At 37.7% G+C, this 22,514-nt stretch overlaps 2 protein-coding genes across 5 annotated transcripts in view; both read right to left on the bottom strand.

The window, feature by feature from the left end:
* rcan3 (regulator of calcineurin 3) overlaps positions 1 to 12,340 on the bottom strand; it is a 47,579-nt gene extending 35,239 nt beyond the window's left edge. The window contains exons 1-2 of one of the 4 annotated variants that reach the window (XM_026151702.1): positions 12,156 to 12,340; positions 10,370 to 10,756 (exon numbers count right to left, since the gene is read on the bottom strand). In XM_026151702.1, coding sequence (XP_026007487.1) covers positions 10,370 to 10,579 — 210 coding nt within the window. In that variant the 5' untranslated portion in view covers positions 10,580 to 10,756; positions 12,156 to 12,340. Of the gene's footprint in view, positions 1 to 10,369; positions 10,952 to 12,155 lie in introns of those variants that run through there. The other 3 variants (XM_026151701.1, XM_026151704.1, XM_026151703.1) reach the window with 3 other exon arrangements.
* Positions 12,341 to 14,144: 1,804 nt separating this feature from the next.
* On the bottom strand, positions 14,145 to 19,299 carry nipal3 (NIPA like domain containing 3). Its single transcript, XM_026152718.1, has 11 exons — positions 19,073 to 19,299; positions 18,408 to 18,476; positions 17,925 to 18,096; positions 17,714 to 17,773; positions 17,426 to 17,571; positions 16,804 to 16,900; positions 16,513 to 16,648; positions 16,295 to 16,383; positions 16,049 to 16,112; positions 15,681 to 15,775; positions 14,145 to 15,550 (listed from the first exon to the last, which is right to left on the bottom strand). Exons 1-11 carry the CDS (start codon positions 19,106 to 19,108, stop codon positions 15,363 to 15,365), a joined length of 1,152 nt encoding a protein of 383 aa, XP_026008503.1. The 5' UTR covers positions 19,109 to 19,299; the 3' UTR covers positions 14,145 to 15,362.
* Positions 19,300 to 22,514: the final 3,215 nt, after the last annotated feature.

Below are 22,514 nucleotides of genomic sequence, written 5' to 3'. Positions count from 1 at the left end.
AAAAGCAATCGCCTTGTTCAATTTCACGGACTGCATGATTACTTTTGTTCCTCGTTCATAAGAGTCCGTTTATACTCTGCATCAGTTAAAAAGGCGCTCATACTCTATTGTTGTACTGAGACTGCTATTCTTGAAATCACCCACAGTACATTTCTGTTTTTAGACTGATTGAACCGCAAAATAATCTGGATTTAAATAGAATCGCAAGAGCATGACTAAGAACAAATAACACAATGTCTTACATAGCACAGTAAATCTTAGAGTGTCATAATCAAGCCTTGTGTAGTAGGCGAGGGCGGGGCGAGATGCGTGTGTGGAAGAAAAGCCATCATTTTCATCAAAGCAGCCACACATAAAACCAGTCATAATCGCACATCAAAGAGCTAAAAATTATTTCCACTAAGCTCTTTTGAAGGTGTGGGGGAGGCGGTGTACAAAACAGCAAAACAAGTCCATGATGAGGGTATATAAGGATGTAAGTAGATATATTTATGTTTGAGCTTTTGAAATATTACATCACAGATTTATGTAAGTGGCTTTGATTAGCTGTGGGATTTATTAAATCGCAGGGTAACTGAATGACATTTATGTGCTAAGATATTTTTAATGTGGCATTGGAGATATTACGATATTTTACCACTTGTCTCTCAAATTCAAAAATAAACCTAACAAGTAAGATTAAATGAAAAAAAGAATAAAACGATAGTGCTAAAGAATTTCCACAAGTAATGAGCACAAAAAGTTACTTATTTTGTCCAATTAAAAGCGTCAACTAATCATATTTAGAACTTAAACATACAACCACGGTGTTAACAAGAATATTGTAACATTACACAATATTGTAAAAACTTTTAATGAATTAAATGTGTTTGCAGCCTCATGTTTTCTAATCAAACGTAATGATACAAATGTTTTAACAGGTCAGCATTAAATCTCCCTTCTACTTCATGCAACATGCCCAGCTCTGTTATTTACTTCAATTCTAACATGAAATAATGTTAAATTTCAAAAACATTAAAATGATTTAAAAAATAATAAGTTAATATCTGCTGCAGTTTGCTTTGATGGACTATTTTGCTTTCCTGGGGAATGTCATCTGCATCCCCTCTCTTAACCACATCTGTTAATGTGTCCACACAGATAAGGAGGCTCTGTTACAGTTACTAAGACCTACTAAGACCAGCATGAAACTTTTATAGTTTTGAGAGTTAGCAAAAATGTGAAAACGACTTTGTAATGTGTTCTACAGCATCTTGGACCACAAGTTTTAACTTGTGAATAATGCAGTGATCAGGTCAGTTTGAATCTTTTTACTCGGGAGTGTTGCTGCTCCTCTCTATCGACCCTTTTACAGCAGGCGCAACATCACAGCAAAGCCAACAAACATACTTTTTTCACAGATGCACTTCATAATTGCAGGATGTTGCAAACACCAGCTCTACTGCATACCCGCAATCCAGGAAGCTACAAGAAGGAGCTGAACAACTCACCTGTGTAGGGAATTCTGATGATGCGATCAGGCATGTGGTTGGCACACAGAGGGTCTCCTGATGCTCAGAAACTGATTCCTTTATTTTTTTTTAAAATTTAAAAGTGCTTTTCCCTCTGAAGCATTGGTGTTTAGTGACTTAATTAAAAATTGGAACAGATCGGACCACTTACCCCCCCCCCCCAATACATACTGCCATATCCACTATCACGGGATGGTGAGGATTGAGACTGAACACATTTGCAACAGCTTTTAAAAAAAATTCTTACTGTATTAACTGATGTAACTACTGTAAGAAAATAGATATTGCATAAGTACAAACACATTTTTCATTTTCATGAATAAATCTCAATATTGAATAATTGTAACAACCACCAGTGCCATATCTTTTTCTTTTTTTTTTAGCTTATTTTCAGTTTAATTATGAATTGACTAAAACTTTGACTCCAGTCTCTTTTATCTACAAGGCCACTGGATAGTCCTGAGAAAATAATTATTATTTATAATTATGATATAATTATTATTTAGTACTAAGTATTATTTATTTTTTAAAAATGGCAAACCTTGCTTTTTGTTTTGTCTCATCTAGTAGAGAACCAAAACCTTCGCCATCAGGAAGGAAATAAAGAGAAGGTTCTCCCAAAGTCCACCAATCTTCAAAGAATGAAAGATCACATCTTATCAAACAGTACATGCTGTCGGTGGAGCAGACATATGGTAACACAGAGCGAAAGTCATAAAATATCTGCGGCCCCCATCTTGTGAGGAAAAGCAACCCCACAGATCCCTTAGGCAAAACAATCCACCTCCCCAAACTTGTGAGAGAAAAGCCTGGAGTAGTGGAAGTGAAGGAGAAAGAAAGGCCCAAAGGCAGAAATAGATCCGCACGAAGACATGTGCCAAGCCTGACAGAGAGAGAAGAAACCAAACAGACAGGACATCTGGAAGGACCGCAGGATCGGCACAAAGAGTGTCCAAAAACAAGCTTCTGTAAAAGCCTGGAAGATTTCAAAGACGCTGCAGTTGTGAAGAACAAAGTTGTATAATAGGAAGTTGGGGAAAAACAAAAAGAGAGGAATGCTAAACTGGTTAGATGAATCCATGACCATTATGACAGGAAGATAGATAGAATACAGGCAAGAGAATGAGGAGAGCTGTCAGTTATATCCAAGTTACTCATAATCATACTAACAACAACATTTTGCACCTTTGTTCTTCACTGTTTCTCATCCCTCCATTTATACTGGGCTGTTAAAACACTCCAGTGGTCACCTCTGTTTTTTTCTTGACCACAGAAAGAAGAACAAAAACAGGAGATACTCCTCAGACGTGACACTTTGATATCTTTAGGAAGGAAAAGGGCAAAAAGAAAGAAGTGTTCAGAATTAACAAGGAGTCAGTGAAAGAAACTAGCACTACAAAGCAACTGCCTGTAGCAATGACCATTTTGACCACATTGGTGAAGAACAAAACATTTGTCTGTAGGTATCATATCTTGTGACAAAATCTCAACTGCAATAACTTCAGTAATAATATTTATTTCCATAGCTTGGTCATCCAATGGTCATCCAGTTCTCACAAAGAGTTTTGTACACCCAAGAGCGTCTCAACTATCAACAATTAGGTTTGTAGAGCTAAAACACCCATTACCATCAGCAGACAGCTGTATCATCTTAATCATAAAGGCTCCACTGAGACCAACCATTTTCAAGCCTCCTTCATAAGACTTCATCAAAAAGTTGATTACGGTGTCACCGCCTTTGTTGTCAAATCAACACTCAAATTATTTCACAACAATTTGACCCTGTTAAATGGTATTAGGGGAAAATGAGTCCCCAGTGTTTAACAAAACAGTTCAGCAAATTTAATTTCACTCAGAAAGGGAGCTGATCCATGTAAATATCAAACAGATCTTAATAAAACCACGTCTGAGAAGGGCTTAGGGAACTGTGTTTCTTTGTATAGAGGTTTGAGTGCATTTTACAGTGTTACAGAAGAGGTCATTATAGTTAACTAGAGAAAAAAAAACTAAAACTAGCTGTAAAAAAATTAAATTAACAACAAAAAACCCTAACTTTTGACAAAAAAATGTAACTAACTGAAGCAATTTTGTGAACTTGGAAAACAAACTAAAAATAAAAATATAGAGGTAATAATCTTAGTTTTAATATTTGTCAGTCTGGTAAAATTCTATTCACATTTGCCTAATGAGAGACTGATCAACATGTTTATTGAGACTTTGGTCGTCTATAAGACTGTGAGTTAAAATGTTCTGTGTTTTTAAAGTGACACCTGTACTGCTTTTAAACAAATCTTGCCTCTGACACAAGCCTGCCATAAAATAATAATTACAAAGAAAAAAAACTATCGCTGAAAGTAAGAAAAATTAAACGAAACATTTCCACACAATAAAAACTAAACTGAGACCAGAAACACTGCTCTGGAAACTAATTAAACTAAACAGAATTAAAGTCAAAAAGTCCAAAAAAATAATTAACTAATTAGAAAATACAAAATATTTCTGCGTGCAGCCTTTACAGGTTAGCCCATAAAACAGTTTAACAAGCTCACAGTGGATCATAACAATGCAATTTAATTAGTGGATATATTTGTTCTCATTTGCATTTTGGGCTTAAGTGATTGTCTTAGTAAATTCATGAAGGTGAAATATTAAAATAAAAGCAGTAAAATTAAAAATTTGATGGCTATGGCACTAAACTAGCAATGATAATCTGTTAATCTTAGATTAGGAAATATGTAATCAAATTATAATTACTAATCACCTTTTCTCATCTCCAATAGAGCTGGTGATTACAAAGGGTTTACAGCCAAAGATTTCTTTTTCTGTTTAATTTTTGTAAAAGCAACATCTCCTGATGACACAGTAAACCCTTCACAGACAGGATGGCTTACAGAAGACTTTCTCTCGCTCATATTTTCTAATCAGTCAAGCACATCAATGTAAGAGCCTAAGGGAAAATCTACTGGCAAATTAATGCAACTGTAATCAAACCTCTTAACCCCTAATGCTATTCATGTGTTCAAGCTCTAATTTAGCTCCATATTTGTCATTATGCACAAGCGAACAGGGATCCCTTGTCATTCCACAAAGCAGATGATTGAAGATTTTTTTGTCCTGGGCTTACATGCACACAAATATGTTTTCATCCAGATTTAAAACAACACCTCAAAGCTTTCAAACTAAAACCGGGTCAGCAGACTTTGTTTTAAGGATCAGAGCAGTGTTGAAATCTGCCAGAAGTTTGCACAATGACTTAGTACAGATACGGCCTAATTTTAAGCTTGTTGTTTTCTTTTTTCTTGTACTTATATGCCCATATTACACTGTGGACATTAGGGCAGTGCATATGCATAAACATAAGCAAAGCGTCAAACTACTTGTAGACACGTTCTTCTAAATACTCACCTGAATTTTAAATGTTTAAAAAGTTTTATTACTGATTAATTGAAACTTTTTCATTCATTTTCAGTCCAGTCCTTGCCCCTGACCATTTTCAAGTCCCTAACTCAAGGGCTAAACCAGTGCTATGTCAACAGACAACTTAGTAAAGAGCCGATTTTTAATTGTATTATTCAACAGCCTGTGATAAAAAAAACACAATTTGTTTCAATTTCATTATTTAAATGTACAAATGTACAAATGGAGCAAAAAATAATTAATGACAGCCCTATAAAAACTATCTACGGCAGATGAACAGCATCTAAAAGTCATTTCCTGACACAGAACCTGATAGATCCCTCTGCTCCCTCAGTTTATTCAGCTAGTGTTGGTTGTTCTCTGAAGCTTCATGGAGAAATGGTCTCAGTGGAAGGGTGGGTGTGAAGAAGCCATTCTTATGGCAAAGAAACGGGGAGAAAAGGACGAGGTATGCCAAATACACAAGAACTGGACTGAAAATCAGTGGCAACGGGTCCTATTGAGTGATAAATTCAAATTTAGACCTGATTATTGAAGCAGCGTGGGATCATCTTGACAAAGCATAACAAAATTCAGCAAACATTTAAAGAAGAGCTTTGAATGTCCTTCAGGAAGCCTGGAGAATACTTAAAGAAATGACTTAAAGAAATGACAGGCGCTTGCCTAAGAGAGTTCAGGCTGTTCTGTAGAATAAAGATGGTCATATCAAATATCTGACTCTGATTCTAATAGAAATGTAAAAACTCTGTTTTTGCCTTACATACAGTGTTTGGATTTATGTTTGCATTAGTTTCAATAAATATCTCATCCTAAAACAAAAAGAAATTAAAAGACAGTATTATATGTACAATGCTGTACATGCAATAAAATGGTCTACTATTAGACAGGAAAACAAGCATGAGTGTATACACACACACACACACACACACACACACACACACACACACACACACACACACACACACACACACACACACACAGAGTTTGAAAAGATGAGACTTTCTTTGAAAAAACCTCCTTAATCACTTTGTTTCCTTGTTGGACTCCTTCATTAATGGAAGTTTACTGAGTGGTGACACCTGTTGTTCATGACAAGACTGCAGAGTGTGTAGTGCAACTCAAGTGCCAGTATAAATGGTTCAGAATCATCAAAGTTGCCACAAAAAAACAACACCTAATGCAGCAACCATAAACTAGCATTTAAGAAAAGGTATGTGTGTGTGTTCAGCTTTCTGTAGATACTAAAGTCTAAAAATGTCTAAAAGTGACTAAAACCTGTCACTGCAAAAGAAAACACTGTCATCTTTTCAAACACTTGAATGCATCACCAGCTCTGTTTAGCCAAATTATGCTTTCTGTTGTCATCTTAAATTGTTTTCCGCTTTCTTCCCTGTTACACACAAAAGCAAAACAAGCACACCAGGCCGCAGAATCACTCCAGTAGGGGTACCAGAATAATATCCAGGCCACAGCAGGAGTAGCAGGCCGGGGGCACTCACTCTCTCTTTACTGCATCGTGTTTGACCTTCAGCCTGCAAAGTACCCGCTCCCTCATGTTCACCCTTTGGGACCGACAGCCAAAAATAGACTGCAGTCTGATACATACAAACATATCACTACTATACACTTGCATGCACACTGTATGTATGTGTACTACATAAACACACATACTCACACTCACTTTACTTCACACTTTTCGAGTCCTGCACCCTACTATCTTTAGTCCCGATGGTTCAGCGGCACTCTGCACAAGGGTTGTCTTTCTTTATCCTCATATATATTTGTGTGTGTGTGTTTGTGTGTGTGTGTGTGTGTATGTATACATACATACATATATTTATATATACATATAGTCATGAGTCACACTATCAAACACATTGCACTCAAGTGGGACAGAAAGTGTGAGAGGAGAGGAGTTTTACTTTTCACATACTTAGAGCACTACATCAATGCTATATTGCTAATGCATTGCTAAGAGGGTCAGCCTGGAAAATTTTGCACTAAAGATAAAGTGGTTACTAATAGTGGTTAACATGTTTTGCTGTGCCAACTGGATGGCCCCTTTGTATGAACAAAAACGAAGTTTCAACAAATTAGAAGCAATGCTCATGTTAGGGTTAAAGCGGGCCATAAAGCTCTGGAACATCATTCTGGCACCTTCAATTAATGAGTAATTAAATCTGATAAGTATTTTAATACATAATGAATATAAAGCAAGTTCATTTTTCATGTGCTGCAGCCTGATGCTCCTTCCAGCTGATGTCAGGGAGATACTCAGCAAATTAGAAAGTAATGTCACCCCACGGGTCTGCCTGCACATTCATACACGTCCCTTTTCCTTCCCCTCCTGCGTTCATGCTGCAGGCTTCAATAAAGCCAGGCTACAGAACAGGAGCAAGCATAAACGTTTCTTTTTTTGAGTGCAGATTTTTAATATCAGCAAACCCAGAGATGTTTTTTGGAAATTGGAACACAATGTGTCCGTTAGCTAAAGGTGACATCTAAGACATGGAGAAAAAGGAGAGAAAAAATGAGAGATTATTTTCAGAGATGAATACTACTCAGCTAAATAAATACTTAAATAATGAATTAAACTGCAAATGCAACACTTGGAGCTCCATTTATGGTCCCTCAAGTTTATAAGTCTAATACTCAGTTACTTTTTGGCTTGACTCCGCCCCCATCGATGTCTAACACTAACATCTTTGGGGCTTCTAAATGCTCCACTATCATGTTCACAGCCTGCCACTAGAAGCTAATGTTTACTGTCCATCCGTTTTCTGCTGGGTAGGTACTGCAGCGCCGTGTGGCTCTTTCTGGCTTTGTTGCTGAGGACATGTGTTTACTGCAGCTCGAGATGAGAATAATTAGAGAGCTCTGGAGAGCTGAGACAAACTTCAGAGGCATCTCATAATTCACTGTGGGTAGGTTAGTATCAGTAGCCGAAAAAACATGTAACATTTAACCTGCTGTTAACATAATTATTTGGATATCTAACACGCATAATTTACATTAATCTTATAACAAAATTTGTTTGCCTGCAAGATAAGAACATTTTGTTTGGTGTTGCACTGCAGCTGCTACTTGCTTGATCGCACTGGTTATGGAGTGAGGAGTGCTCAGGCTGACAGAAGCAGAAGCAGCAATAAAAGCTTTGCTCGGTGCTGATTAGGCCTGATATACGCTAGGCACTATGGGGGACAGCTCATGACGGCTCCCCTGACCTTTGCCTTCATAAGCACAGAAACCCATTTGCCTTGTTACTTTGCCCACACTCCCTCACTCCTTGTACACACTTGCTTTCTGTGGGTGCTCTACAGCAGATAATGAATCATTTCAAAATTAGAAGCTGCTCTAAGAGCACATTGCAGCGTGAACACTAAGATGTTCTCTCTGACATTGAAAACTAGGAAATACCAAACTGGATCCTCTGTATGAACAACTGACAAAAAAGTCCTCTTTTGGAATATTTTTAAAACATATTAATTTAACAAATAAAGGTCACTTGCCTATAGCGTAAATGATGAATCTAACTTTATAAATGACACATGCAGAATGATAAAGAAAGGCCCATTAGGTATTTTAATTGACATGATGATATGAGTGCTATGCATGATCATTTAAATCATTAAGTGTATTAGTGCAGTCCTGTATTAATAATGACGCGTCATTTAAATTAGTAAATGAATAATAAAGCCGAGGATTAGTGGAGACATGAGCTGAGCCAGTCAGACCTTAGCTGATCTTCCTATAAAAACTAAAAAATCCAAACACTTTGGAGGCATCTCTCCATTTCAGCCAAAAGCTGGTCAGGAGCAAAAAATAGTGCAGATAAAAGAGGAAGTGTGCCACTAGGTTTTACTTACTTTTCACTAATGCAGAAGAAAGGAAAAAGGCTTTTACAGTGTGCTAAGAGCTTCTCATAAACATGGAGGCAAATGTTTCTCTGTCTCAGTAGCCATCTCTCCTCTCTAGAAGAGCACAGTGTGATTACAGCAACAGCCCATCCCTTCTACATGCAGGCCTTTGAGAACAGAAACAGAAGGTAATGTCGGAGCTGGGAGAAAGCCAAGAGCCCAAAGACACAAAAATGTAGGTTGCTATGTTCCTGCTGAATGTTGACAACACATTTAGATAAGTTTATAGCAGTTAGGCAAATGCTGAAATCTTCCAAATTTAACACGATTTACAGGTTGTGTGTGGTTGTGTGTGTAAAATTGAAAAAGCACAGCTACAAGCTAAAAACAACCTCATAAAAATCCGTGTTCATGCTCTGAAAATACCACACCCAACCTGTTTTTTATTTCATATCTCTTTGTGCCCTCATTCTAAAGGCTTAAATAAACCTCAAAAAGTTCTATATTTAGCATAGCTCATTTATTTGAAACATATGGAGAACGTTCTATTGACAGGGTCTCACTGAAGGGTGTGTGGGTGGTATTTCCACTTAAAAGCTGGAGTGTGAATCGTAATGAAGTGAGGAGGCAAAACGAAAAGGAAGGGAAGGGGGTGGACTCGAGCGCTAGGAGCAATGGGTGTACGAACAGCAAACTCACAAAGCAGGAGTGATTCATTTAAAGGGATTTGGTGCATGCGCCAGATTTAGCCTCTCTGCTTTGCATTTATACACATAGAGAGGATAAAAAAAAGAAGGCTACGAAGAAGCACAGAACGGGGGAGGAGGGAGGTATTTAAAGAAAGTAAGACAGATAAGAAAGTTAACAGGAAAGTTTGTAGATTGTGATCAGGGGATGATGAGCTTGATAGTTTTGGGTGACCAAGAGGATGGACCTTACAGAAAAAAGACTTGAAGACAGGGAAATGTAACGATGCCAGCTGGACGGATGGAGGGATGACAGCGCAGCATAATTGGATTAAAGGGCAGAAAATTAAAAGTATTTACTTTGTATCCTCCGCCAGCAAATAGGATCCACTGATAGCACGTATTGCTGTTCTGCTGAGCTACGAGAAAGGCAACACTTTCAAAAGAGGCCTTAACTGAATATATACAGTATGCATGTGCATAGACACAATTCCATATAATTGTGTCTGCATCATATATGCATGAGATCTGTAATATAAATAATACAATGCATGAGATGATGCCTGAATGTTATGCACAACCACATGGGCCAAGTCTGAGTGTGGCTCATGATTCTGTGCATGTCATGTTGTAATCTGCTGCTCTGCACTCGTGTTCCCTGGCAAACAAACAGCAACATCAGGTGTGCATATGTGCGTGTGCTTTTGCGGCTGAGCAATCAGCAGCACAGCTTGAGACCGTGACTGGACTTCGACAGACAGGATGACAACTGCGCACGTGTTGCCAGACTTTAAGTCTTGGACGGGCTGACACACTGAGCGAGATGACTCAAACGCATAAACACCCAGTCACGCAAAACAAAGACACAGCCCAGAAAGTGCGTTTTGCAGCAGCTCACCCTGTGCAAGTCCTGCTCGAACACAGCTTCGTGGACGCTGCACGCAAAGAGCGCTGTGGGAAGGTCGCTCAGATCCATCATCTCCTCCACCATGCCGTCTTGATCACTCTCTCCAAATATCATGTCCTCTTCCTCCTCATCATCCTCCTCGGGATCACTGCTGTAGGCCTCTGAGCCGTTACTCCATGCCTTGGAGCTCTTTCGCAGCATTTTGAAGGCTTTTAGGCAGCTGCTGACAGAAGGGTGGAGATGACAGAGGATGGGGACTGGGAACAGGGTAGGTTTGGGGGTTGGAATTTGGAAGATAAGTTGGTGAGGCTGGATGAATGTGTGTGTAAAAGTTGGCTTAGTGTGAGGTGACAGTGAGATGCGGGTGTTTAACTAGATCTTAGTGGTAGGATGGAAAGGGAAAGTAAGATTAAGAAAAGCAAAACAGGATAAATTAAAGAAAAAGGTTTGCATCCTATTTGTAGGTTATATTTTCTCCCAGTTCAATTATACCATTCCCTCCCAGCAAGGTTATTAGCTAACTAAGACTAAACTTAAAACTAAGATGTGAAAATCATTTTACTTGACTAATTATTAAGGTAAAATTAAAAACTAAACTTTTGAAGAAAATTAAAACTACTGAAACTTGGAAAAAGTAACTTAAATAAAATAAAAATAAAGAGGAAATATCCTCAGTTTTAGGATCTGTTAGTTTAATACAATGCTATTACAGAATTGCTCATTGTTGTGTGTTTTTATTCTAGCACTTGTACTGATTTCCCTAAATCTTGAATCAGACATATTCCCTCGTATAATAATTAGACAGCAATAATTAAAAAATTAAAAGACTCAAACTAACACTGAAACTAATAAAAACGAATCTAAAACTAAACTGAAATAAGAAAACCCACTCATGAAACTAACTGAAGACAAATTGAAATAAAAACAAAAACTAATTAGGAAACACAAAACTATGATAACTCTGGCTTCGAGTCAAATTTTATTACCAAATATTTTAAAGATGATGCTGACTTTATTTGACCCCAGTTACAAAATAATCTCTTCAATCATACAAAAAAAGAAAGATAAGGCATAAAATATTTATTTAACCATCACTAACTGTGAAGAAGCCCTCAAAAAAAAAAGAGTTTAATTTTCAAAAAAGGTACATATAAATTACTTGTGGTTGACTTACAGTTTTCCTCTTATTTTATATGAAAAATTAAATAATTATATTAAAGAAAAGAAATGGATAGGGGGGATGGTTAGCACCGCCAACGCTGCACTGAGGTAAGAGTGCCATCTAGTGGTATAAATATACACATACACCACAAGATGACACTTCCTGTGAATATTTTAAGTACAATAAAACGCCAACATCTAAAAAAGAAAAAAAAGAGCCAACTGTCAGATATTTAAAATAACACCGACGAGGAAGTTTGTTTCAATATAACTTCCTTGTAGCAAGACAGGAATGGTAAAAACGACGGCAGCGAACCGGCAACATCTCCTCCCTGTTGTTTAAGAGGATCGTGACATCAAAATTTGCGTTGGGTGTACGCAGAGGAAACCCCTGGACATTACGTAAAGCTCGTGCAATGAATAAATAAATAAATAAACAATACGATTCTGGCGTTAAAGCACTTTGCTATCGATACCAAAGATTGTTTTTAAACCTCAACAAATTTCAATTTTTATACAAAAGTTAGCACACAAACACAGACGCGCGCAGAGGATGAAGTTACTCTTTTATTTTTTTCCCTCTGTAATCGCGTCCCATGCAAATATTTCCACTCACCTCCCTACTGTCAGCGAAAGCGACCGAAACAACCCATTGCAAGCGCACTTACATCAGGATTTTTCCGGTGACTTTGTTAAACGCAGCAAATAGAAGCTGTTCGTGTTTATTTTGAGGCTGTTGACGGAAACGTGGGTGTTTGTTATTACTGGATTATTTCACTCCGATGCAGCCTACTTCCACCGTCTGGATCCGCAGGTGGGGCCAATCAAATATGCGCGTATGCTCGCAGCGACCAATCAACGTGCTGAAAGGGGAGGACGCTACAGCAGCTTCATGATTGGTGGCGGCCAAGCAGCAAAGATGCACAAAATCCGCTGCTGTATGGGGTCAGAAGGATTTCTTAGAGTCATATCAGTCAGTAAGGATCGCTTTGCTATCTTCTGCATGTTTTAGCTGAATATATACACATTTCAGTGTTTCTAGAATCAATTGCTGTTATTTTTCCTCTATCTACCTGTTGCTCAGTCAAAATAAAGTAGCTAAGCTTTGTGTCTTTTAACTAGTGAAATGTAGTTCTGAAGATTTTACAACGGTTATCAATTCAAAAGCAGATTGCATGCTATAATACAATAATATTGGTATTATTGTGGCTCCAGGCCAAAGTCAAATAGAGGCATTGATATACATTATATCAGGGATGTCTAACATAATTTTACATTGTGGAACATGTGCAGTCAATTTTGAGCTTAAATCCCTGAAATATTTTACTATAAGAAAAAGAAATGCAATTTTCTGCAATACATCTCAGGTTTTCTTCATGATGTAGAAATGATGCTTTGACTTTAAATTAGAATAAATAAATAAAGGTTCTGTTAAACTGCCCTGCAATTATAAAACGGAAAATGCTTGCTTGTCCTATTTTTTATGGTTATTTTCATGGTCAACCTACAGCAAAAATCTTAAATTTCTTTCTGTCATGTAATTGTTTATCTTTTACTTTTACTGTGGTGTAGTATGAGTGGCGATGGGCAGCTAGAAAAGCCGTGAAACTCATGAAAATGCAGTTAAAAAACAAAAATGTATCCCTTCCTTCACATTTTCCAAAGTCTTTGGTGGGCTGATTCTGGCGCCTCTGCATTATATGTACAAAGTCATCCCCATTATATATAAACCGGCTTTAAAATGGAGTTGGTTCCCCCTTTGCGTGATTTTTTTGCCCATTTATTCAGAAGAGCATTTGTGAAGTCAGTAACTGATGTTGGATGTGAGTTCCTTGCTCATAATCTTTGTTTTAGTTTAAGATTTTTGATCAGGTTTAGACCAGGGCTTTATGTGAACCACTCAAGTTCTTCTGCACTAAACTTAAATGCTGGAACAGAAATCGGCCTCCTCCAAACTTTTCTGACAAAGCTGGGACAATATGCCTGTCCAAAATGTTTTGGTAAGCTGAAATATTGGAACCAAGCCAACCCCACAAAAACAACCCTGTAGTACAATTGATCCTCCACCAAACTTTACATCTGGCAGCTAGGTAAGATCCTCATTCCAAACCCAAACTCACTGCCAGACCGAGAAGCATGATTTGTGACTCTACAGAACAATAGACCTTGTTTCTACTGCTCCAGTCCAGTAGTGGCTTGTTTCGCACAACTCAATATGACACTTGATGATGTAAGGTTTGCCCGCAACTGCTCTTCTATGGAAACCCATGCTCTGAAACTCCTGGCACAGTTTTTGTGTTGATGTTAATGCCAAAAGACGTTTGGAACTCTTCCATTAATGAGTCAAACTGAATTCTAGACACTGTGACTATGTGCTGTCATTCCTAAACACCACTTAGAGTTGATTGCTGAATATCTAGGAAGGAAGAAATTTCACAATCTGACTTCTTGGAATAGGGGCCTGCTATTACAGTAGGGTGCTAATGTTGAAGAGTTACATCAATGTCATTTTAAAACCACTAATGTGAAGAGTTGCAATTTAGCCAACAAAGAGCTAAAAATGTATCAGAAATCCCATAAAGCACAACTCTGACCAAACAAAAGCTGCATTACGTTAACTTTATGAGACAAGATTACACACCACTGTATATTTTACAATGACAAAAATCTGACATTTACATTACCAGTGCCGTTTTTCAACAGTATCCCAGTTTCATTAGAAGATTAATTATCACCACAATAACCACATACTGAACAGTGTTAAAGCAACGAGCCCTCGGGTAGCTGTTCTAATAACACTGATGAGATGCAGTGACCCATGTGCAGATGGCAAGTGTCTTAAAGTGCCACTTAGGCAACAATCACTTCATCTAATGATAAAATTGCATTTGAAAGACACTGCAGAAAAGAGTAACACTAACTACGTTTTTTATTTCTAGATTTGGGTGTTCTCAAAAACTCCCATGTGTTGAAAAGGGACAACCAAAAGTTACAAGTTCAATTGACAATGTGCACCGTTTTAGCTGGACAGCTTCATTTTTTATATATTCTGTTATTACACCCATTTTACTTATTAATCTTAAGATGCAAATTTTTAAGATCCCCCAATATGAAATTACTGCAACTGTACTTCTGATTAAGACAGTCCCTGACAGACTCCCCTCACCTTTTATCAACAGATGTTCTACAGAATTTGTAGCTACCATCTATACAATAAATGATCCAGTTCAGAACCAGATTTCAAGGCACGTTCAAAACTTTTAAGATACGATTAATAAATACATAATAATAAATTAAGACAACTGCAACCCAGTGTTTGGTCACATTAAGAAATGAAACAGTGCAGTGCACTCCCAGGATTAAGAGAAGGCAGAAAACTGTGCATGGAAGACAGTTGGAGGGAAACATTTAAAGCCAAAATATAATTTGACAAGTCTGAGAAGCTATATTATAAACAGCCATGGTTTGAGTCCTCCATGGAAGAACAGATCATTGTATGGCCCCATTGATAAGTGAATGGGAACAAATTGCTAACTATTTGTGGAGTGCTCACTGGAGGTATCCGTGATGACATCAAGTATAAGGTAGGCAGCTTCAAGGCGCAACACTGTCTCTTTTTCTCAAGTGAAGTTTGCAAACCCATCAAACAGTCTTTGGGTTTCTTCTGTTCATTCCTGTAATGAATACAGCGGACAGCTTTTAAAAAACGAAAGCTTTCCAAGTATGTGCACAGGAGCGTCAAGCCAGAGCTGGCCTTTTGTAGCTACTTGAATGTTATTAATTGTTGAATGGAGGACTTGGGAATCAGGAGATGCACTCATGTTTAATCTCTCTTTATGGCAGGATGGCCTTGTGATGCATCACTGGTTCTAGGTCCGAGCGGTGGCGTTTCCAGGTGGACTGGGAGAGGAGCAGGAGCCACTCCATTGTTGTTGACAAGAGTCCCATAGGAGAAGGAACCACTGTAGTCTGGCTGAATGACTGGGCCTTTGTCGTGGATCGTCGGGACACCTGATAATGGAACGGACAGGCAAAGGTTCTTAACACAACTTCAGCAGAGCTAAAATGAACATGCAAGCCTGCGTAGCTTGAAATCTCAGAAGACACAATTTATGATGTTTATGTTAAAATTTATACAAACCATTGCTCATATTCAAGGTGACGCACGGCTCAAATATCCTTGCCTTTTTCTTGGTTTTGGTTATAAGGAACACTCCAAGGAAACAAACTGCAGATCTGTACAAAGCACAAAACAAGCATTTACATTTATTAATTTTTTTAATACAAAGTTTTACTGCTTGGTATTTCAAAGAGATACTGTATAACACATTTCTGCCAAGCATGTTTTTATTGTGTTTATTAGTATAAAAACAAACAAACACACAAACAAAAAAAATGGCGATATTAGGACAGGTGGCCTAACAGCATGCACAACAGTGAGTGACTGAAACCAAAGCAGTCAGAAGTCTAATTTAAAAAACATTCTGCTTATGATGAATGATTACTCACCCCAACAAAAACATGCAGATGTGAAGAATGTCTTCATTGCTAAACTCCAAGTAAAACACAGCTCCTGAAAACCAGAAAACAGCAAATCTTTAATGACTTTGGCATTGTTACTCTAAAAGGCGTGTAGCAGAAATAAAGCAGGTATGGGCTGCAGATGATCTATTAGACAACTATTAGAGTTGCGCACACAAGTTAATTCGATTGAAAACAATGGACAAACCAGCAACAAAGAAGGACATGACTCACCAGCCAACACGGCAAAGAAGGTGGAGAGGATGTAGTTGACACTCGCAACGAGAGAGGAGTCGTGCAGCTTACAAGCTTGGGAGAGAAATCTAGGACGACGGTAACAAACAAAAACAGTGGTGTATTAATTATGCTTATCTACTGGGTCCAATTAAAACCAATTTAAAACAAACAAACGAAAAAAAAAAAAAAAAAGCAATCAAGTGATGCAAGTTCACCCTGCTTGGAAGATCGCTGACGCCACCATGCACACAAACATGACGCTGAAGATCGGGTAGTTAAGCTGCATGGTGCCTTCGATGGTGAGAACCAACATGCCTGACACAGCCTTCACTGTCAAGACTGTAACTGAGCCTGTGTGCCAAAAGTACACAAAGTAGGTAAGCAAATAAAGGCGACAAGGAGCGACAGCTTTGGTTCCATTTAAAAATCTGAAATGTGACAATGTATCCTAACAAACATGATAGCAGCTTGGTCGGAAATTGATTGCTTCAATGCAGGACACTCACCCAGCAGTGCCACCAGTAGCAGAATAATAACGAGGTAGTTAGCTTTGCGCCGTTTGTAGAAGTATAAAAGCAGGCAGAATGTGATAATCTCCAGGAGCTGTCAGTTAGGATACAAACAAGAATAAACACCAAATTAATGCCATATAGAGAAAAAACAATATATGAAACACAGGAAAGTCCAATAATAGGACAATTAATCTTACAGACAGAGACAAATGTGTATGCAGAATACCAACAAGGATAAAAAGAGCTGGTCATTTTTCTGCATTTAGTGCAAGGTTGTGGATTATAATGATTGTGTAAAGGGACGACCGAATTAAAAAGGAACAGAAGGTAAAACAGCCTTGCATTAGGTGCCAATTTGATGGAGCTTGTTGGCTCATTTATTCTTACCAGTTTTCCAAACTACAGCCTCAACATTAATCACAACACTGTGGTCATCTGTATGGTTGAGCTCCCTTTAAGAGATTTGTTTTAGCACAACATACAACAGACATGACATATACTAGGCTATTTAAAAGTGTCACTGCTTCATATGTCACGCTCTATATGTTAAACTAAGAACACCACATCTACAGACAGGAACCATTTGAGAACTGTCTATCTAAGAGAGATATCTCACCAGATACAGGAGAACAGGCCATCCAACAAGGTGCTTCACAATGTTAGTTGCTATAAGTTTTTCATGAGAGTTCGGTCCAAATGATACAAGGAGGTATGCCCCTCCAATAACAAGGATGTAGCCCAGGAAGACGAGGCCGTACTGCTCTGAAATATCACCAAGTGAAAACCGGATCTTATTTACTCTGTACAGGACAAACTCTTTGGATGTATAATTTCAGTCAGTAGAGCAGCAAGAAATTAGCATACAATGTCACAATTTCAGTTCACATGGATATTCTGAACTTACTTGCAAAGTCCTTTGGTTTCAGTCTCTCACGCAGGAAAATGAAGCCCAAAATTGAGCTAGCTGGAAAGCAATTTCAAAGGGAACAATCTGAACTTTTAATTCAAGCTCTCCTTTTAATTTGTTCTATTTTTATAAATAACATATTGATTAAGGTTGGAATATGTATCTGTAAAATGCAATACATATATCTGAAAGTGGAATAAATACTTACTCAGGACTGACACGGCATTGAGAGGGGCTACAATAGCAAGAGGGGCAAACGCATAAGAGACAAAGTTTGCTAGCTCCCCGAGACAGGTGAATATAAAACCCGACCACCAGGTTTTAGTGCGATAGAAGGCACGATGCTCCTTTGTTCCTGCTAACTTCACATGGCTGTATTTCTGCAAACAAAAGAAAACACGCAGGTAAAACGTAAAACACAGCTGTGACAGCGTAAGCAGAAAATTTACACAGCAGTACACGGTGCAAAGCAAACATAAACAAGGCCTAAATCAAACTATAAAAGAGAACATTTAAATAAGGGATGTCATGACAGCATATATCATTTATTCCACATAATTTTTAAATCCTGTAATGACCTAGCCTCACCTAGAAGCTAGAGGACATGACTCACAAAGGGCATGCACAGACAACATTGATAACATTGTGTATCAATTTAAAGACGTGAAAGTTTTTTCAAGGAGCCATGTACCTGAACGGTTAAAGAAATGCTGACAAGCACATTTCCAAAAATTGCAAGTAAAGTCCCGATGAGGTTGTCCTAAAAAGAAAGAGGAAAACATTTATTAAAATTCACATATTCGATCAAAGTTAAATAAACACAGTTTAAATCTATCTTTTTAAACCCCAAGGCAAAAAGAAAGAGAAGTTCGCTTTTTCATGGCACAACTCTTTGTGAACATTCAAATATATAACGCAGAGTGATTAAAGCGGATGCGTTGGCAGTTTTGTCTATAACAAATGCACAACGTGTCCGTCTAGTCAGATAAAACGAGACTTTGAATGAATCTAGATAAAAAATACAAAGCAGAAGGCCAAGACGTAGAAGTTGGACTTTAACCTAGACCAGATGAACAATACTCGTGCTAAAAGCCACTCGTAACACTACAACAAAGAAATAAGACGAACAGGAATGGCCATAAGGGGGATCCCGATTACGCCCTGCCACCACTATTACAAAACAATAACAGGAAACAGACTTTGTAGCTCAACTTTTGTTACAACCGTAATTTTTAAAACCTTGAAAACAGCGCTTTTGTATGGGTTTAGACACCCGCTACTAGAGCAAAGAGGTAAACATACAGTATTAATAGTCGATTATACATTAAAGTACTGTTTTTAAACTAAGCGTCTCACCGTGTAGGACCCTATTTCGGCTCCGTTGTAGTCCATTTCTGTTAGATACACACGCGTTCTCGGAAAAGTACCAGATATTTCACCTTGTCCGGTTGCTTCTGATTTGACGTAAAGTATCTATCGCTCATTTTTGTGCGTGTCCATTTTTCTTTTTTAGCTCTACACTCAGAAAGACACCATCTTTGAGACGAGGAGCATCTCACTTCCGGATTGAATTCACCTGTTTAGTGACGGAAGCCAGTCGGTTTAAACCACGTGACCGCGCACGCTCGCAGCTTTTATTAACAAACTAGAGGAGGATGTAGCCGGTTTAAGGCGTGTCTGATTCTTATTGTACGCAGTGACTTTTAACCTTTTTTTGTTATTCTTGCTGCCTTTTTTTGGCTTCTCTTATTAGTTACTGTAGTTCAGCACTTAGTTAGCAGTACCGAATGCGAACACTAGGGTGTGCTATTGACTTGAGATTTAGCCAACAACTTTTACAGCAGAGAAACGAGGCTCAAATACCATTACAGTTTTTTACAGACGCTAGGACACATTTCTCAATACTTAGGTCACGTTTGCAAAACTCCTCACACAGTGAGCACAACAGAAGTCTATGTGGGCTAAACTGAGGACCAGTGATCATTATTTTGGCACAAAATGCATTCAATGACTACAACAAAAGTGACCTAAGTATTGGGAAATGTGTCCTAGCGTCTGTAAAAAACTGTAAATTCTTAAATTGTTTTATTTAGAGCAATGTCACACATCTATTATCAATTGTATATATTAAGTACAGTGAGACCAGGAGGGAACACTTTCATCTTTGCAATAATTTTTTTATGAAAAACAACCTGCCAAAAAAGCCATCATTATTACAATCTTACAATCATGACTAACGTCAGTGGTATGTTTTCTGTTTTCTCTTTGTCATTGCAACAGGGAAGGAGTGACAGTACAGTACGTCAATTACTTTTGTACTTTCTATAAAAGTAGCATTGAAAAAACAAAAAAAAACAAAGGTAGGTCAAGGGTGTGAGATACTGTTTCAACAATCAGGAGAGTTTTCTTATATATTTATATATATATATTTCAAAATGAGATTCGTATCATTTAAGAAACCAGTGAATCATTATTTCCATTCCATGCAACATTGCCCAAAAAGAAAAAAAAACCCAACTGTGGTAACTCCAGACATTTTGTGAATGTTTTCTATGCATCTTTTCCCATGAGTTAGCTTTTTAATAAGTAAGAACTATCCTAAACTAAAGCAGCCTGCCAAAATTACAAACTCAACACAAAAAAGATATAATTTTATATTTATACCTTCATTAATCTTCAAATGATAATTTCAGAATCTTGCCTTACGCTCCAAATTAATTAATAACGTTTAAATTTGTTAGTAACACTCCTTTCATTTTATTTGCTAACCAGTAGAGGGAGAGAAACGCCACATCTATGGGAGCTTTACAGTTCTTTGAGGTTTGTTTGGCATTTTTTGTCACAGTTCGCTTACAGCAACCTCACAGTGTAAATACTAGAATGCATGAAAGAGAGAATAAACATGAGTTTCTGACAGTCTTCTAACAGTCACTGACAGGCGTACTGCGTGAACATGTCATAATCATTTTTCCATGCCTATTTGCTGATATTTTCCACTTTCAATTGCCAAGAACGTCCAAAACCTTATGATGAAGTCTACGGACAACAGTTGCACAATTGCAGGGCTCTTTGTGCATATACTTGTAGTGGATTGTTAATGCAACGTACAAATATTTTTTTTCTTTAAACCACAGACAAACACACACACACACACACACACACACACACACACACACACACACACACACACACACACACACACACACACACACACACACAAAAGAGGGTTTTCTTTGCTTTTAGTGCGTGCCGCAGATTAATGACAACAGCTCATTAAAGACTGACTTACGGGAAAGAGACATGGTGTTATGGACTGCAGCTATTTATTACTTCAACAGTGATTACAGCTCAGTCGCTGTCAACAGGTGCTTCATCCTTAGGCTGTAAACAGGTGCACGCAGGTATGCAGGTGAAATTTTCCACAGTGTTGCCTCATGAAAAGAATGAATTATGAGGCTGCTTCAAAATGTAAATCAAATATTTATATATATAAAAAAAGCAAAGGAAGGCATTAAAGCAAAGTAACCATTATTAATTAGCATAATCATGTTTACTAATAGGAGCACTGAGAGACTAAATTTTGTGGGGAATTAGGTTTTTTTTAAGATTAGTGTATCCATCCATCCATTCGCTTCCACTTATCCTTTTCAGGGGTGCTGGAGCCTATCCCAGCTGTCATAGGGAAAGAGGCAGAGTACACCGTGGACAGGTCACCAGTCTGTTGCAGGGCTAACACAAAGAGACACAGACAACCATTGGCACTCACATTCACATTTATGGGCAATTTAGATTAATCAATTAACCTATCCCCACTGATTGCATGTCTTTGGATGGTGGGAGGAAGCTGGAGTATCCGGGGAGAACATGCAAACTCTACACAGAAAGATAGTGGAATTGAACTCAAGACCTTTTTGCTGTGTAGCAACAGTGCTAACCACCGTGCTGCTTAGCATCTTGTTTGTTTAGGTTTACTTCGCAGTTAAGTTAATTGAAAAGCTCATGTGATTTAACTGCAATCTGAATTTTTAATGAATAAAATAGATATGCAAAAAAGTTGGAAATTAACAATAAATGATACAGTTGTAAAGAGTGTAAAAAAAACAGTAGAAAAAATAATTTTGATGAAAAGTCAGAAACTGAGTCAAAGTAAATGTGCACATGTGACACATAAAGATTCACTGATCCCTTGTCATTTTTAAATCATTTCATTGTAATTTTTTTGCATATTGTCAGGAAAAGTAAAGATTGTTTTGTGTCGCATTTAATGTAATTCAGTGCAGTGCCTTATTGCATTTGAACACACTTAAAAACATTAAAAACATTATATGTTTTTTTTTTAAATAAATAGAATACAAACATCGCCATAAATATATCAGATAATTAAACTTACCAGTTTCCATTAGTTACTTATTAGTTTTAATGAAAAAAATGTTAATGCTCTTCAAACAAAAAATTAAAATGACTTATAATCTGTTTTTTCCATCTTGAGACCCAGCTCGGTCAGAGGTCTTTGTAGGCAAAGGTGTGTACCTCTCCTAAGACTAGTGGTCATGCGTGGTTAGTGGGCAGACCTGTTCAATGACACCTCTGATAGCTTTGAAGGTAGGCAAATAAACGGATTAACAGGCTGTTGTGGATAAATCACTGAATCAGCAAATCAGCATTTTTAAAGCATCCACAGCTGGAGAAAACTATTCTTTTAATTATACTGAATTATACTGATTTCATTTGCTCTTGATTATTTAATTAATTAGCTCATTTTTAATGAAAAGGGAGAAAGTAAAAAGCAAAGAATCAA

The sequence above is a fragment of the Astatotilapia calliptera genome, chromosome 19, assembly GCF_900246225.1.
Source record: "Astatotilapia calliptera chromosome 19, fAstCal1.2, whole genome shotgun sequence".
NCBI classification, from domain to species: Eukaryota; Metazoa; Chordata; class Actinopteri; order Cichliformes; family Cichlidae; genus Astatotilapia; species Astatotilapia calliptera.
Note: the sequence above shows the minus strand (reverse complement) of the source record. Positions and strands in the feature narration are given on the sequence as shown.

Coding starts and splice junctions, on each gene's coding strand:
- nipal3 (XM_026152718.1), bottom strand. CDS start 19,108: ATGGACTACAACGGAGCCGAAATAGGGTCCTACACG. Junction 18,097..18,407: donor GCATTTCTTTAACCGTTCAG/GTACATGGCTCC, acceptor TTTTGTTTGCAG/AAATACAGCCATGTGAAGTT. Junction 16,901..17,425: donor GGCCTGTTCTCCTGTATCTG/GTGAGATATCTC, acceptor CCTAACTGACAG/CTCCTGGAGATTATCACATT.